Source organism: Echiichthys vipera, assembly GCF_963691815.1.
Source record: "Echiichthys vipera genome assembly, chromosome: 8".
In the NCBI taxonomy this organism is placed as follows: Eukaryota; Metazoa; Chordata; class Actinopteri; order Perciformes; family Trachinidae; genus Echiichthys; species Echiichthys vipera.
In genome coordinates, this window is record NC_139833.1 from 10,370,585 (window position 1) to 10,389,839 (window position 19,255).

At 40.4% G+C, this 19,255-nt stretch overlaps 1 protein-coding gene across 1 annotated transcript in view; it reads left to right on the forward strand.

Moving 5' to 3' along the window:
- Positions 1-8,193, forward strand: part of bcam (basal cell adhesion molecule (Lutheran blood group)) — a 50,962-nt gene extending 42,769 nt beyond the window's left edge. Inside the window, exons 14-16 of the mRNA XM_083917585.1 lie at positions 2,255-2,396; positions 3,352-3,451; positions 6,172-8,193. Of these exons, the coding sequence (XP_083773711.1) occupies positions 2,255-2,396; positions 3,352-3,451; positions 6,172-6,174 (245 nt within the window). The 3' untranslated portion in view covers positions 6,175-8,193. The remainder of the gene's footprint in view (positions 1-2,254; positions 2,397-3,351; positions 3,452-6,171) is intronic.
- The last annotated feature ends 11,062 nt before the right edge of the window (positions 8,194-19,255 follow it).

Here is a 19,255-nt window from a genome sequence, read left to right on the forward strand (position 1 = left end):
CACACATGCACGCACACGCACGCTCACACACACACACACACACACACACACACACACACACACACACACACACACAAAACTCCCTCCGCTGTACTGTAATCTTGTATATTTGCCCTCTTGCTACCGAACACTGTGGATATTGTATATTGTTATTCTTCTTCTCTTGTCACCTTTGTATGATGTCTGTCCTATATTTTGTGGATGCTACTACAACTTTTTGTGGCCCCTTGGGTACAATAAAGGAATCTATTCTATTCTATTCCTTACCTTCCTCTCTTTGTTTCTTCACTGAGTCTCCTTTTTGGTCACCTTTTCTTTCCGACTGCCTTCTCGTTTCTCGCTTTTTTCCTTTTCGCCGTTTTCCCTCACTTGGGTGCTGTGTCTGTAGGATGTAGTAACCTTAGCTTTTGTGTGCTTATGCTTTAAGTGGTGTGTGTGTGTGTGTGATGTGGTTGTTGCTTTGCTATGCTATGGGACTGAGAAACTCTCTTTCTCTCAAAGTGCTGCTCTCTGGAAACCCTGTGCTTAAGTCAGGTCTGTATCGCTAACCCTATTGACATGTGTATGGCGTTCGTCTAGAACTGTAAGTCACCGTGTGTGTAGTTATGTCTGTGTGCACACATAAGTTTATGTATTTGTGTTTACAAGCGACAATTTGTTTGTGTATGTGTACTTGTATTACTGTAGTGGAGAGGACAGACTTAAAATTAGGTACATTGTGTTGACTTTGTATGCAATTTTAAGTTTAACAATTTTATTCCTTCTCGAATAATCAGCGGATTAATCTAATCGGTTGATTTATGTGGTGTCAGAAAAGATACTATCCTCTAAAGCTTAAGTTGCTGCACAGATGTCTTGTTTTGTCCAAAACCCCCAAATTATTAATTTACTATTACAGAAGTTTTGATATAGGAAAATAACGGACAACGTGGAGGCAAAGAGCCTTCCCTTCACCTTGCCCTTTATTGTTAATCAGGACTCTGCATAACATAACAACAATAATCATAACAATCAAAAGCAGAAAGGGAAGTTCTGTTAAACTTCTCATCCATTTTTCAAATTTGTTTGCAGTTAATTTAACTCATGTTGAGGTCAGTATAGCCACAGATAAAAGCAGCAGTACTGTTACTATGGTTACCATCAGTTAAATACACCATGTGCATTTATTTTGCAAGTTTAACTGTTGACCAGAACTATGCCTGAGGTACAACTGTAAAGGAATAGTTTGACATTTCCTGGAGTCTTGTCATCACCTCCAGGAAGTCACTGCTCACCACCAGGAAACAGCCCACCACATAACCCCCTGTAAAACCAGTGAACAAGTGAGATATAATGCATTGATTAGTGAGCTTTAGAGGGTACTGTTTACAGTCTGTATGCTAAGCTAAGCTAATTGTCTACTTGCTCCAGCTTAACATTGATCAAATAAAACAGTGCTATTGATCTTCTCATCAAACTCTTGGCAAGAAAGGAAACAAGCACATTTCCCCAAATCTTTAACTATTTCATCATTCAAGAGTCACCAACCAGCCAATCAGAAGGGAAGGAAGTATTCTTTATAGCCATTCTATAAGTTGATGTCAATACCGCCCTTCAAAACACTTACTAACTTCCTAAATATAATGTTATAATATAAACAATGTTATAGTTTATGTAGAACAACTTCAAATGTGGTAAATATATAATTATAGAGTTGTGTCCTCACAAGTATAGTAATACAAGTGTAGTAGGATGGGTGAGTATGTTCAGTGTTGTTTTATCTGTGAGTATACAGGCCCCGTTTTTGGGTCCCATCACTTTTCAGTCATTGCATTCAAAAGTTAGACTAACCCCACAAATCCCACTCCCCGCTCCTTCTCCTCTCCACCCGTCTATCCATCCATCCACCTGTTGTCTTCATCTTGACACTCATCCTCTCCCTCTTTCCATCCTCCCCTCCCCCATCCCATCACCTCTTCTCTCCCTCCTGGGTACCCGAAATGAAATTACTTTCCTTCCCTTGCCTCTCTCTCTTCTACTTCACGAATCAAACACCACCACCACACCCTAATACCTCTCATGATTCCCCTACCACTGCCACCTCAAAATAAAAAAAAAATCCCCCACCCTTTTCCCACCTCTTCCAATGTGATCAATCCTTCACTTCCTGCCCACCTCTATCCTCCCTCCACCATCCCACCAACTCTTCACCCCACCATCCGTCCCTACATCCCTCCCCCCTCCCTCCATGTGTCCCTCCATTGCGGCGCTGTAGCTGACAAGCAGCAGGGAGGCTCCAGCGGCGTGGTGATAGCCGTGGTGGTGTGTGTTCTGCTGCTCTTACTGCTGGTGGCTCTCATCTACTTCCTGAACAAGAAGAGCAAGCTGCCCTGCAGCAAGAAGGACAAGAAGGAAGTGTGAGTAGAGGGGAGGGAGGGAAGGAATAGGGGGAAAGAGAGGATTCATGTTTGCAGAGATTACCTCATGCTACTCAATAATTACACTGTGTTGCTTGTTGTAAGGATGTTCTTTGTTTAAAAGATTTGAAACCAACTCTTCTGGAGTGGATTCAATAGCGGCTCTGCAAAGAAAACAGATGACAAAATAAATAAAGCACATTCCAGCTTGTATAAGTTTGTTTTTTACAAAATAGAGTAAGTCAATAAAAAGAGAAAAGTGGTACACATAAAACAAAACCATCAATGATTGTATAAATGGAATAAATCCTGTTGAAATAAAAGTTAGAGGTGGGCATTTTTAAGGCATTAAGAAAAAAACCCTATTGTTCGACCAGTATCAGATTAAAATGATGTGTATTAAAGCTGCCAATAGTCTCGATTGCTCCCTTACTTCACATTATGCGGAGCAACATGTTGGGCTTCCCTGTCTGTCAAACAAGCTGTACCTTGATGCAGCAAAGAGACTTCTTCAGACTTCAGAGACTGTGTGTGAACTTCAATCATTTATGATATATACTCCAAATTTGATTTTGTCCATTAACATTTTGAGTTAATTTGATTTTTGAGTGTTTTCAAATCAGTATTACACTCTGAAACTGTGGAAATAATCCTCAAAAAGATACTGATGTTTGTTATCTTTTATTCAGGATATCTTAATACGCTGGGAGAGCAGCTTTATCTTATCTTAGATGTATAAATAAAACATTATACGTTACAGTATACCCCAATTATTACAGAGAAACTGGGAAACAGTTAAAAGTATATGGTCTCTAAAGAAGTCCAGTATTCTTATTTATGCTCTAGTCATGTCATTTCTTAGTCATTCAAAGCAATCACTCGGAAAGACCAATAATGAAGTTGTCTTACATCTTTCTTTCTTTTTTTCTCCCACTCTCTCCCACTCTCTCCGCAGGGCCAGTGGAGAGGTGAACAATGACATCGTGGTGGAGATGAAGACAGACAAGGCCAACGAAGAGGCCGGCCTCCTCAACAAGAGACCGTCCACAGAACAGGTCAGTCTAATAGACGCAGGCATCAAGGGGGTTAAGGGTCATGGACCATGGTTATGTTAAACAGTGAGCTTATTTGCTTCTGCACTCATGAATATGACTCATGATGCTTCAGACAGATGGTGTGCAGGGACGAGTCAAGGACCCTTAGAACGGTGCAGTGGATTACTGATAAGAATGGGCTTCTCGTTTCCATTTAGTCTTTTTTTAGTCATTCTTATCACAGATGTGTCTGATCGGAGCCTTACAGAGTAGCTCACCGCATTGCTGTTATTGTTGAAGATGCCCGGAGCGCTGCCAATTGCTTTTTTTTGTTATTCTTGCTCCCTAGGAAACCACTGAATCACCTGTCCTCAGCTGTTATTGTGCTGAAGTTAAATGACGTGTGCTTTTCCACTCTATGTTGAAGTTTTTTCAACTTGAGGTGATCAGGGATGTCCTGTAAAAACATGAGGCGCTCAGCAACACAAAAGCAGCTCTCTCTCTCTCTCATTGAAAACGATTACTATAACAGGATCAGGGGCTAAAGCATGTAGTCCTGTTTTATGGGAACTGGTTCAGCTTGGCTAGAAAATGTAGTTCAACAAAGTACAATTGAATTATTTGGAGTCTTAGAAGCAAGCAATGGTACTTTGAAGGTTCCATGTTGTAAAAAGTGAGATTCTCATGCCTGGAATCTGGAGCGTGTGATATTAACATGGATGGTTTTACATTGGAGTCAGTTAAAAATATGTAGAAGATTGTAAAAGACTGCAAAAGACGCCTAATATTAACATTTTTGCTGTTGCAGGAACGTACAATGCCAACATTCTTTCTCACGTCCAGGCGGATATATTGCAATATTCATTTAGACATAAATGTGTCTACAAAGATTCCTCACCGCAAATGTGATCTGTAAGACATACACATGAGCGTTACAGTCAGCAGAAATATCTTCAGACACATCAGTCATGCTGATTGAGAGTGTAAAGTCAGTTTTAGCTCAAAGAGCATATTTGAGAAAGCTGTCCCTGCAGCTCAAATGATGGAGTCTGACAGCTGCACAGAGGCATCTGAAAGTGTCCTCACAAATGTAAAACATTTCCCCATGAAATTTATGGTAGTGGCATATCTGACAGGAATGTAAAAGCCAGTTTCAGGGAGTCTTGTTTTATGTGATTTTTTTTAACCTGCCGACAGCAAAACTGTGACATTTCAGGACCGCAGGGTGACTGCAGATACTTTTTCATTGCTTTTGAAATGGATGAAACGAAAAGATGTGAAAGCCGGCCTCTCCATATGCTATTAGAGTCTACCTTGAGAAGTCATTAAAAATTATCAGGCCGTTAGCTGTCTTCTAAAAGGCTGCAACCCCAGTCAGAGACATATTTAATTTTATTATGAAATTAAATCTGACTTTTACAACTGCTTCATTCGGGAGTATGTCTACAGAATGACTATACCAAGAACCCAAATAGCTTATAATACAGATGACAGAACATATACAGAAACAGATGACAGTGACATTGTGTTGAAGTATAGTATTCTGCTATAAATGTTCTATACTTTCTACATATCCCTTTTTTCCCATGTCAACGCTGTCATAAAGGTATAAAAATGCCCCCCAAATACCATCATAAACATACTGTATACTGTATGTAAAATAGGAAATCAAAGACGTTCGTAAGCATCACATGCTCTGGATTGTTTGTTGGAGTGGAAGTTTTTTTCATTTATTTCAAATGCATAAGGTTCAATCTAATCAAAAGAGCGTCCTCTAAAACTCATACATCTACTCAAGATTCATAAACATTGTCACACCGGGAGTTGCAATATGTCCACTTCTGCTTTCCACAGCCTTTTTCAATTTTTGAAAATGTCAGAAAACTGATTCAGCATCTCAACAACCCCCAAATTACAATATTGTCCAAATCGGCCCAGCAGTGGCTGACATATTGGCCATATTGGTGATTATGCTAATTAACACTAATTATGCTAACTATGCAAATTGCCCAACATATGCAAGTTAGCATCTGGCTGATTCTGAATGCTGGCTGGGAAACCATACTGTACATTTCCAGCATAAAACATTGCTGGCAAGTAGACTAATAGGGTATTTACTCATTTATATTTCATAACTCGATCAAAAACGTACTTATTGTGCTGCATGTGTTTGGAGGAAAACACACTGTCAAAGAACAGCTAGATACCCTGACCACTTCATACAGTGTTAGATGTAAGGTGTCACTATTGTGAATTAGATCCCTTCAGGGTGATTCAAGACCTCTGCATCAGCCTGCTGTGATTTCATTCGTAATAACGACCTACTTGCTATATATCATCCCACTAATTACACAGCTACTTACTAAATAAATAAATAATTTGACACAAAATCCTATTATTGATTAAAAAAAAATAGCTATTTAACATTTAAAAATGTAAAATAACAGAAACGTAGAATGCCGTAACAAACCAATCAGCTACCGCACTCTTAATGCAACAGGTTACCTGCAGTTAATGAAGTATAAGCTCTGAATGAACATTTATTTATGAAGAATATTATTCATAGCTTTGGAGTATGTTGGAACACTAAGAATTGAACTTGTTTATTTGTATCCAGGTTGTTTAAAAGAAAAATATTGGAAAAACATGAATAAAGTATTTCTTATCATCATAAGCACATATACATCAATGATGATGCCACATTATTTATCTTTTTCTTTGTGTCTTTTTCTGTCTTTCAGTGATGAAACAAGACAAAGAAAGTAAGCGGCAGCAGGAAGAAGGGAAGGAAGAGAACAGTTATGAAGACAACAGGGCTCATTTTTATTCACTTCACAAGACTGGTGGGGACAAAAGAGGTGGAACATGGACTTTGGTTTGTTTTGGGGACCTCTGGAGGCACATCCTGTTTGGCAACGCTCGTTTTATAACCTGGAGTAGACCTTTTTGTTTTTTAGAGACTCCACGCATATGCTACCGCAGGTTTAAAACCATACCATGTGCAAAATCCCAATGTGTCATCACTGGATGAGAATATTATCATGGCTTTTTTTTTTATGCGTTCTTCCTCACCAATCACATCTTTGGTTGACTCCTCTGCAGAATAGAGCTGCACAGCGAAGCGTTGCTGACACAATCCAAACACGGTGGCGGAATCTTTCTTATCTACCCCAAAGGAAACACAAAATGCCATTAAGCCATTGTGTTTCTCTAGAGTGTGTGTCTGCATGCATGTTTAACACTGAATGTCTATCCTGCCTTGGAGTCTGCACTTAAATTCTGGGCTCTCTGCTGGGTCTACTGGGGAAAATGATCACACGGTGCCATTCTGTTTTTATTCACCTTAATGATAAGTGATGATTTGCGCTCACGACAACATTTAATCCCTCAGCACGCAGTTTGGCACACACGGCTGTAACATTTCCGCTCAAAGAAGCTGTTTGCTTTAATGCTGTTTGTTTAATTGCATTTTTTGCCACCTGTAAATGTGTTGTGTTGTTTTTCCCCCCAACTTCCTTAATTAGCTTTCTGTAGAAACAGCCCAGGCATTTAATAACGCCAATCCTTTCTCTTAAATTGCTTGTTTTTTGTTTTAATTCAGCTAAAAAGCCACCAAACAAGCGAGCTATTAGGTTGTACAAATTTGTTCTTGCAATTTTCCAGCATACGTGTATATTATGTTAGTACTTCTATTATTCACTTTGCTTTCCTGTTTTCTCTGTAAATTCAAATACTACTCTTACCCTGTCCGTCAAGCAGGAGGTGTACTGTGCATGAGCTGGAGTCCTGTCTGTGGTTACTAAGCTGCTGGCCCAGGGCCGTAATTGCTACCATTTCTTACCGAGTCTTTCACAGCCTTTCAGTCCTCTACTCTGGGATGAAACCGTTCTCAGAAGCACAGCACGCAACAGTTCTGCTCAGAAAAGCCCAATTATTATGAGCTATCACTGTACGAATTGGTAGAATTTGGCGAAAATGGTCGACAATCTCAAACCGTGGCCTGCTGTGTTGTTTGTTTTTCCTGTGACAACAAATTGGACTTTCAAGGGCTGCGGTGCAGTAGTCACAGATTCAGCTGTTAGGAGAAATCACTGACACAGGTTCACTCTTGTTCGATACAAGCAGGGAAGGGACGGGGAGTTGTGGGATTGCTCGGGGGGTTGTTGCTGAAGTATGTGATGTACCTTTTATTTTTACCAAATGGAAGCTTTTCAGTTTTGTTTTTCTGTCTCTCCCTTACACTGTCGGCAGGCCAGAGAGGTTTGATAGCGGGTTGACGTGCCCTTTTACTTTGTTGTACACTGGAACCAATGGAGTTTTTTTTCTTTAAAGAATGTCACCTCAAACCACTATTTCCGCCCCAAAAGGCTCATTTTATTTTGTAATGTCTGTCTACTGATCTAGCCATATTGACTGTTAGCAAATCTGTGATGGCAGGTGAAGATAGATAAGTGAACTTTTTTTTTTTGGCTTTTTAATGTTTTATATAAAAAAATATTGTGGTATAAAAGTTGTTGTTTTTTAGAAAGGGGGATTCTTACTTTTGGAACTACTGAGTTTTCATTTTCCCATGCTTTTCCACTCACTCTAAGAGAAGAGAGAAATGCTTTTTTTTTATGATTCTTTTTTACAAGATATTCTCAGTGCTTTACTTCTCTCTCTCTCTCTGTACTGTATACTGTATATTTTGTGGTACGCTGTTGTGACTTCTGTGGTGTGTTGATGTATCTTTTTATTTTGTTCCAGCTGTGTAGAATTTATAATGAAACAAAACTAAAACCAATCACGACACTATATTCTGTGTTTTTTTTAAATTCCCATCTCTGCGACAGGCAATTTGCAAAAGCTGCTTTTTGATTTCTTTAGTGATATCACTGTTTTTTGTTTTTTGTTTTAGCATTATCACAAATGGGACTAAATTGGTTTTGAAATACACTGTGTATGCTTTTTAAGATGCATAAAGTTGTATGGTAGCGAGAAAGTGTGTCTTGCCATATGATAAGACATCTGAAACCCTTACTCACCATAGAACATCATCTCTAAAATCTTGACACACCCGACCAAAAGCAAATCAGAAATCCAATAGCTTTTTCATCTGTGTAGGCTTTTTTTTTTTTAACACTTCCTATAAGATGACATCTAAATTGATTCCTAGCTTGCACCAAAGTTTAATCTCTTTGATATTACTTGTATTATGTAAATTTCCCCCAACGTTGATTGATCCCGTGATTTGTTTTGACAGAAGAGAAAAATTGAGGAAGCTCATGTTTTGCATTGATAACCGCCTAAGGGATGGGCTCACTGCCAATTTCATGATGCACCGTTCTCTCTACTCGCTTTCATGTTTAGAATTGAATCCATCAATCATCAGCAAATTGCCACGCTGCTTTGTACATTGATCAGTACCAGTTAGCTGTATGGCTCTTATCAATAGCAGCTATAATCATAATTGACTATATGAAAATTCATATCGAAACCAAACGTTAATCAAGAGACGAGATGAAAAGATTCCACTAAAAATCTAAACTAGGCTGTTTTATTCTCCGCATTTTAAAATACAACCTCCCCTCCCTCCAACAGTAAGCTTACATAACTGTGCTCTAACCTTGTACCACTTTGTGACAAGTTTTCCCAACATCACCAGGCACACAGGCTTTCTAGTTATGGGTCTATCAGCGTTATTGTTCTGACACACACACACACACACACACACACACACACACACACTGCTCTGCTGGCTCTTCCATTAGGAAATTAAAAATCCCCCATCAATGTGACCTGGAGAAATTGATCTGTGCTCCGAATATAAAGCAGCAAATACAGGAGCGAGCTGTAAGAGCATATTGGCAGATAAGGGGATTTATGGAAATAGTAAATAACTGTGAGTGTCATCCTCTGCTGATGTTATGGACATGAGGAAACATGTCAGCACCTCCAGGGCTTTCCGGCTATAAAACCTGCTGTGAAACCTTCCAAAACGCGCTGTTTCAGATGCTTTTCCACAAAGGAAACACTATCTTACATAAACTGAATTCTTGTAAGAATAGAATAGAAATATTTTATTGATCCCTAGCTGGGAAATTGCAGGAAGGAAGGTAGAATGTCTCTAGCATAAATATGATGATTGGAAGCTGATGATATAATAAGCTGAATCGGAACACAAAACACCTATCAGCGCTGTTAACACATGAGCAAACACGGGGAAAAAACATCTACACCACTCAATACCCTACTGGTTACTTTTGGAGCTTGTACGTGTCTAAAAAAAGGCGGTTGCCAACAAGTGGCTCACACCATCACGGTGTACAAGATACAAAATTAGATGGAAGGTGATGTAGTTAATTAGCTTTTTACTTCTGGTGTTTGCGTTTAGGCTTCAAGTTCATTTGCAAAGAGTATCTTGCTGAACAAAACATATCATCAGTATCAAACTGCTGTTCACCACAGCTTATTTTCTGCAATAATTAAACATACAGTATATTGTATAGCAGGGGTCTTCAACGTTTTATGGCCCCCTGCTGCATACTGTAGCCATACAGATAGCTTTTTATGTTTCGTGCATACAACACAAAGGTATTAAAATAATATTTACTGACATATTAATATATTTAAAATCATGTTTTTATGTTAAACATGGGCCTACATGTGGAAGGCACAATGAATACTTACCTTACCTAAAGGCCATTAAGCCTTTCATCAATGATGTGTTGTGTTAAATTAAATGTTTCTTAATTATTGCAAATAGGCTGATTTATCTTTGATAATATGACGGACTCGTGTTAATGCATATTTTCATGTTTGCGAGGTAAAAAACTTTCAAAAAGCGACCAAACAATGTTTTGGCGGACCCCTGTAGAATGTCACTGACTGATGCTAACTTAAGGACCGCCCACTTTTTGAACGGCTCCGGTTCCGGAAGTGATTTTCTCCATTCATTTACTCTGTTGACGTTTCAGAAAATCCATATTTTAAGAGTTTTAAACCCGGGACCAAGCCAACCAGCTACGAGGTTAATTGTGACCATAAAACATTTCATTCGGCGCAAAAACAAATTTGTTAAACGGAAGAAAAGGCAAAGATACTGTGTACACAAACAACCAGCGAGATCAGTGGTAACCGCTCACTGGCAGTTCGGAAGGTTCGGTCAACATTTCCATGGTAACAGCGAGCTACACCAATCAGAGACGTCGCTTTTACGCTTAGGATTGTGGGTAGTGTAGTACTTTCCGTTTGCTCGCGAATAAACATGTTTTTCTTATACCAATGCTAGTATCACACGGAAATGTGGCTTCTACAGGAGCATAAAATATCGTTTTACAATCCCAGTATGGCTAATAATTAAAATCCTGATGCAGGAAATGAATGGGATTTTCACTTGAGCTACATTGAGGCTCAACATCAGCCACTGTGCTCTGAATGATAAAGAACATCAAAGTTGCAATTTAATTTACCTCAACTTCCCAAGACTCTCTAAGGACAGTTGTCATATTATTAGACCACCTGACAACCTGCCACAGGTAACAACAAACAAGGTAAGCTGTGTTTACTTTGGTGATAAAATCAGTATTTTGCAAGTTACTTAAATATTTAAATCTGTTATGCTAACCCTGAAACAGCAATTACATTATTCTACTAATTGCTAAACAGTAAAAGGAATTTGTTACATTAACTAACTCATTTTTAATTGTGGAAACAAAAAAAGCAGCCATTTTGGAGGTTTAGCTTGCAGGTGATGGTCAGAACACTGAACAAAACCAGGTGATTCCTGAATGTAGGCCAGTGGGTAACATTAGCAAACTAGCCAATAACACGTAACAAAAAAATATGACAACTTTTGAGTTGCATTCCTGTCTTTTGGTTGATGCTAGCCAGGTGTAGTGTAACTGAAGAACAGTAGAGATGATCCATTGAGTAAGTGAACTGACCCAGAAATGCTATACAGCTAAAGATTGCTAAGATTAGCCACCGTAAACTACTGGCCATACCAAGCTAGGAAAAGCTGTAGCAGCAAAACCAGAGTGCACTTAATTGAGGAAAATGTGTTTATTATTGCTTGAATATTTCTTTTTTTTAAAGTTTGATGAGTGAATGAATAAAAGGTCGTAAGTAATTGTGTGATATCGATTGAGTATGCTGGGTAAAGTGTGTATGTGTGTCTGTGTGTGTGAGATAGAGATCCTGGGAGGTTCAGTGCTTCTCAGTCTTGCTAACAATAAGGGGGGATTACTGTCATTCCTCCCAGTGTCCTACCCTCCCTCCCTTCCTCCATCTACCCACTGTGAGTTTTCCTGCTGGGTTTAGTTACAGTAGCTTTAAACTGATTTAGCCATTTAGTCTCAGCCTATTGAGGGATGACAACCACTGTCCGTCCCCGCGGCCTGCTTGACCCGGATCTGATGGCTGCTCCGTAGCACTCAGCTTCACAGCCCAGTATGTAGACACACACAGAAACAGACACACTACTCTGTATGCAGCGCTGTCGAGATGGATCCAGGTTGAACAAGGCTCTGGTGGCAGCCTCGCTGACAACATGTGCTCCATCACTCTACATAATCAGCGCACACATGCGGTTTGCAGTCATGACACCAAGAGCAATGAGGCGAGAAGAAGTTCAGCATGGATGTAGAGATTAATAGAGGACCGGTTGTGTCAAGGGAGGAAGGGAAGGATAAAGATTATTGATAGAGACTTAAAAAAACTGTAGAAAAAAGGGAAAATTGATATAAAGGCAGGATGGGGAGGGAAGCAACGTGAATCAGGAGACTGTGTAGCATAGGAGGGACTGCTGTCAGGATGAGAGGAAATGAAAGTAGTGATTGGTGAGGGAGGACGAAACAGAAGATGCCTTGTTAAGAGGTCATAAATCTGCATTGGTTCTGAAGAAATACAATGGGAGGGAGGATGAAAAGGAAAGAGAAGGAGGGAGGTAAAGAGTGAAGGTTTATAGCAGAGAGGTGCACCGAGATAAAGACTGAAAGAGCGCTTGTGTAATAAATGTGTTTATCTCACTCCTTGCTAAGGTTTAATATCCTGTGTGGCTTGAATGTGTTTACTTTTCTGGTGTGATTATGAAAGACAGAACGGAGAGATGGTACCTGTGTAGTCAGCAAACGTGTGTGTGTGTGTGTGTGTGTGTGTGTGTGTGTGTGTGTGTGTGTGTGTGTGTGTGTGTGTGTGTGTGTGTGTGTGTGTGTGTGTGTGTGTGTGTGTGTGTGTGTGTGTGTGTGTGTGTGTGTGTGTGTGTGTGTGTGTGTGTGTGTGTGTGTGTGTGTGTGTGTGTGTGTGTGTGTGTGTGTGTGTGTGCCTGCATTTATTTGTTGTATTTCAGATGTCTACCTCACAGCACGGAAGATTTGTTTCATTGATTGTATCTGTGAGTGTGCTATTAAACCGAGTGTCGGCCGATCTCCCGCCGCCCGAGCTTCACCGAGTGTGTGAACATGTCACTCAGGAGTGCCAGGCCACCTGTGGGATATTGGGTTATTAAGACACAGCTGTGTGTGCTTTGATTTTAATTAGTCAGACTACTTTGTGTTGTGTCTCTGGGAATGAGTCTAATGCAACAGAGGGAGATGGTATTTCCAGCAGGGTTTATAAGCTAAAGAGTGTAAAAACAACTACGTAGCATTGATGTGTAGAAGCAAGAATGTGATGTGACATTGAGGTTGGCGTTTAAATGCTTCACTCCCTTTGAGTTAATCATGGTGGCATACTGTGTAGTGTGAGTTAATATACAAAGGTCAAAGATCACCTAAATCTTCCGTGACAGGCTGAGGTCATCTCCAAGACTCAGTCAACCCAAACACAAATACAGGGTCAGGACTATTTTCCTAATTATTTTTAAGTCTAAAATGCTCTCTGAGAAGGTCATTTGCTCTTGAGAATCCATGTTATTATTTGGAAATTTCAAAATGTCATTCATTTTTCGTTAATGAAAGACATTTTTTTACTCTTTTCACATTCTAAAAACATCAGGTGTAAGCAGGTTTTTGCTGTTGATTGTCAAATTCCCAACTGCTGCCAGCGATGTTCACACAGGAGGAAATTCCTCATAGAAGAGCAAACAATGTCACTCTCTTCAATGGAGACTTAATAGTAGCAACAGACTATGACAGAAGAGAGCAATTAATTGTAGTTGGGGGAAAAAAGCATTATATTTTGAACATTTACATGAATCTAAACCTGTGATATACTGTATTGTCCGGCCATGAAAAGAACTCCCTCTCATACAAAATAGCCAGGAACAATTCACACCAAATTTGCATTTTCATATAAACAGTCTGTAAGAATTTATGTCATTATTCATTCAACAGTTTATTGATTTGAAACAAATTATGTGGACCTGCCCCCCAAAGTGTGGTGGCTGTTAAAAGGTTAAAGACTCATGGAACCAGCCGACACAAAGAACAAAACATCATTAGAAGCAGATTAACATACTTACTAAAATCTTCTGATAAGCTGCAACAAGACTTGTTCATCCGCATATTGGATTATGATAGAATACTGTTTGTTGATGCATTTGTGTTCGCATGTAGTTATACACCACGGAGCTCTGGAATTACTGCCACAGGCAAAGAAATCCCACAGGGCCCAGTGTAGAGAGAAAAAGAGAGAGGGGATCAGAGAGAAAAGTAAAAGAAGAGGAAAGAGGGAGAAGGGCCCGGAGGAGCCGAGGAGCAGCTGAAGAGCAGCTGTTGAAAGCTGCTCCGTGGAGAACTTCTGTACATGCTACAGGCTCCTCCCCATTGGCTAGCATTACAGCACAGCAGCTGTCAAGAGAATAAAACACACACACACACACACACACACTTATGTTTTTGGTGATGATTCACACTCAGAAATGCGGCATCCCCACATCGACACTCAGGTTACTCACACACACATAACTCTTCTTGAATGTGTACTTGTGTGAATGTGTGTGTGTGTGTGTGTGTGTGTGTGTGTGTGTGTGTGTGAAACCAAGGCTCCTGAAATGGCATATGTACCTAGAAGCATGTTGAGTTGCGTAGCGTAATGAAAGAGTAGCGCATTCTTTGCACTTGACCTTGTTACCCAACTCTCAGTACACCTCAAAACACATACACACACCTGCCTGAGGCCAAACACACATGCGCACACAGAGCCAAGAAAAACAGCAGTTGCATTAACATCACCCAGCCAGCTCACAGCGCTCTTTCACTCTCCTGTCTCTTTCCTCGGTTTCCATCTCACATGTATATGCACGCACACACTGTGAAAATAGTTTGTCCCTTGTGTGTTGTAACAGTAATAGCAGTGACAGTCAGCGCAACTTAAGGCATCCCAAGAGTACACCTGATAATTACTATCATATGCTCCACTGGCTTACTAATGGAGCTTTGCTATTATATCCCACCCTGTCCTCCTTTTTTTTTCTCACGTTTTCACCTCCGTCTCTCCTTCTGTCGGAGTAAACAGGATCTCATATGTGTATCGCTTGTTGTGTTAAACAAGGCCGAGAGTGTTTGAACAACTCTGATAGGACTTCTTTTCCACCCTCATTTATGCACTCTTTTCCATTTTCAATCTCCCCTTTTTGACCTCCGCTTCTATTTTACACTGCTCATTCGCTCTTGCGACCTTCCCCAATTTCCTTTACCTTAATGGAAAAGAACTACCAGCTATCTAGTGATGAGAGAGCCCTGCTTAGTACAGAGCCAGAGGGGTCTTATCAAGCTGCTCTGTGCAGTAATAGAAAACACTGCACAGTGTTTAGTCGCCGACAGCTGCTGTGCCAGTGTGTCTACCTGTTCAAGGTTTGTGTGTGTGTGTGTGTGTGTGTGTGTGTGTGTGTGTGTGTGTGTGTGTGTGTGTGTGTGTGTGTGTGTGTGTGTGTGTGTGTGTGTGTGTGTGTGTGTGTGTGTGTGTGTGTGTGTGTGTGTGTGTGTGTGTGTGTGTGTGTGTGTGTGTGTGTGTGTGTGTGTGTGTGTGTGTGTGTGTGTGTGTGTGTGTGTGTGTGTGTGTGTGTGTACGCGAAGAGCCCTGGCATTTCTCTCCTTATCAGCTTATCAGACCTGTCCACTTTATTTGATGCTGGATCACATATCTCTGCATAACCTCTCACACACTCTGGAGGAAAAAATGGTACGTGTGAGATAGAGTAAGTGTTTTTATGCAAGATGTTTTTTCAGATACTCAGCCACTGTAAGTTTGTGTGTTAGTGTAAATAATTTACTTCCAAAACCCTCAGACTCTCCTCACTCTTCCTTGCACTGCCTGGTCGTAACGGCCTCTTACCACCCTGCAATGTCCAGACACACACACGCATTATACAAATGTCTTTCTATACTCATTCTCCACTACGTAGAAGAAGCTAGTTAATATAAGTTACGTTAATTTTTTAAGAGGATCACAAAAAATACTTTTTTGGTCCTCTGGTCCCGACCTGTACTGTATGCAAACTGTACTGTTTGAGGGCGTGCTTCTTTTCTGAGCCACATGCTGCAGGGTAAGGGGCAGCACGGGTGGGGCAAGAGGGGCTAACATTCCTTACTAAGTGTATGTGTTCGCCATCCCTCCCTTCCCTCAGTATGTATGTGTGTGTGTGTGTGTTATGTCTGTGTTTGTGCTTCATAGTGCAGAATAGTTTGGAAAATTGCCGCCCAAGACATACGTTTGTGAAGTCAACCTTTGCCACGCGGGGTCAGAGCTGAGGTTAGGTTTTACGTTTCAAAGGCTAGCTGTTACGCTACAGTAAGAATGGGGTCGGAGGTCATATCAGGGGACATTTGTCCAAGTGTAAATCTGCTTGAAGGTGCTTTCTGTGTCTTGGAAAAATATATATTTCCAAAATAATAATCTGGTCTTATGAATCACTGTTAGTTTTGTTGTATTTGATCTATTGACAAAAGATAAAGCGCAACATTGATTCAATCTGCCCAGTTCATAAAAGATTTTCAATTGGCCTGTTTTAGCCCTCAGGTAAACGTCTACACAGCAAATGATGCACTTAACCGTGTGGTAGCAACAGCAGTGTGTTTAAAATATATATAGAAGAAGAAGTTGTATGCACAGGCAGTTGTTACAACAACAAAAATCACAGAAAAGGCTATCTTACCCAGTGTTAATATGCTACTGATTGTGTTTATGGCACAAATTATCAGCATCCAGTTCCTGTGGCAAACAGGACTTCTGTTCAGGCTGTCCATGCACGCATCTTTTGAGTTTGCTTTTCTTTTGTTTCTACAATTAAGGAACAAGACATATACTGGTAGTGATGCGTGAACATTAACAAAAAACTCTTTTTAGTGTTAGGAGTGTACCAGGTCAGCCTGTTGAACGTACCAAGCGCCTTCGAGGATGAAATAGATTTAAATCCAAATTGCACTCGTGCTCCTCCTCGTTTTTTTGTAACACAGTAGCATTACAAAGTCAGCGGTGTAGTGGTAGTTGATGAGGTGATGGGGGTAGGTTACAGAGGAGGAAATGGGTGTACTCTCCTATATATACCAATTGCTTTTTGGCTAATAGGTGGGTATACTTTTAAACACCATAAAAAAGAGGTGAGTATACCTGATACCTGATAATGGATTCTCTGAAAAAACATATTGGTCCATCACTAGATACCAACCAGAAACTTCCACAGTTTTAAGAGGTGCTCTACTTCTGCTACTTCTAAAATAATATGTAATTGTTTATGATTTACTCCCCAACACCCCCAGACCCCCCTCTTTATTACTAGGTTGTGTGTGCTTCAGATTTGATTACAATTCCCAGATATAAAAAAAATCCATTTTGACATTCAAACGAAAACAATCTAATATTTTTAAAGGGGGTGTCAAAGGGTTTTTTATGTAAATCAATTACTCAGTTTACACAGGTAATCTTGTGAAATTATTAATTATTTATGTTTCTCAGGCGTGAAGTGGGAAAAACTGGCGACAAAGGAGGCTAAATATACTATGATCGGACAGCCGTTCACCCAACCTACCTTTTGTTCACTCTTAGATCAGTGACACTGTATGTGGCATTTTCAGTATTCTGTGGATGACATTTTCTGCAGCCGGGGAGTTTCCAGGTCTGCAGTGATATATGAGTGGACTTCTCTCCCCTGTGTGACAGACCTATCAATGAGTCCCGACTTAGCTCAGGGGAGTTTGTAAGGCTTGCCTGGTGTTAGTGATGGAACGTCTCTCTCTGTTTGGGATTGTGTGTGTGTGTCCTGAGAAAACAGTATACATTCCATATCGCCTGTTCACCGCAGTGAGCAGCTGTTAACAGCATTACGCACTGTGGATCTGTCTGTGTATGATCATTGGGTGTTATTTTTCTGTCTCCCTGAAGTAAAGTATACCCTCAGGTGATGCTTTCTCACTGCATTCCTCGTAGGACATGCTAACATGCAGGAAACAACTTGTTCTGGTATGTAACTGGAGTGTTAACCAACCTATAGGGATTACAGGTCTTCCAAAGAAAGATAGATACATTGGAAAAATTACAGAGTAAGAGAAAGGGGTGAAGCGAAGCGTCTCCATGGCAACGGCGCTGGTCCATGGTGTTTTTAGAGAAGTGTATGATGATTGCAAGGGAAGGCAAATGGATTCCCTGTGGGGTTTACTTCTTTGTAGCTGTGGCCCCTTTTGGAGAAAACCATTACTGAAAGTGTGTGTGTGTTTGCATGTGTAAGACATTTTGCGTGTGTGCGTGTGTGTTCCCTCAATCCCCCCATTTTTGTGGCAGAAAAGCACCTTCACTTCCAATGCTTGAATTCCATGTGGTTCGCAAAAAACAAAGTGCAGAAAAAGTCAACTCGACGGTAGACAAAAGACATTTTTTAAATTTCTTTTCCAAAGTGGCCATACAATAGTATAGTATTATACTTTATTAGTATTATATACTGTTATACTGAGCATAATCTCAGTACCCATGCTAGGACCACACCTCTCTTAGATCCTTCAACTACACACCTGTAAGGTTTGGTGGTTGTATCATGTGCCATTCTGAAGCTATCACTGCGACAATGTCTGCCCACATACAGACATATAAACACCAAGCAAAATATTCAAAACCGCCTCTGTTGTAGTTCCTGCTACAGTAGTAATCTACAGGACCACATTGTGCCCCGATGCCACGCACACACAAATAGACTCACAATGTGAAAACAATACCAGCCACCATGCAGATACAAAATAGAAAATCACATTCACATATGAAAAATAAACAGTACAACCAACTCTGATACAATAAATAAAATTCTTAGTTTTTATTTTTATGTTCCAACGGTGTCAGAGACGGATTGGTGCAGCTTTACTTTGGTAATTTTTGCAGCTGTAGATTGTGTTGATCTGCTATTGAGAGAGAAGCTAGTGTGTACCGTAAAAAATGTTCACATTATTGTGTCCACCCCCTCCATATGTAAGCACTCATGACACTGCAATGCACTTTGTAACTGCATTCACTAAACAGTAAAAAAAAAAAAAAAAAAAAACATCCACCAAAGTGCACATGCTCATTTAAATTCACAGCAATTTCCAATATGAATGCATAATGGCTACCCCACCTCCATCTCTTTCAGACTCAAAAACACATGCATGCACGCACGCACACACGCACGCACGCACGCACACACACACACACACACACACACACAATCTTAGAGGTTGTGTGTCAGTCAACCTGCTCAACTGTAGTGCTAACTATGATGGAGGGAGTGGGGTGGGAGAAAAGTAGAGTAAAACTGAGAGGGATTGTGGGTTGGGGGCTAATAGCCACATTATCCATTATCCCCTCAGCTTCCATATTACCCCCCCCCCCACACACACACACACACACTCACACTCATAAACACGTGTTAACAAAACATCATTT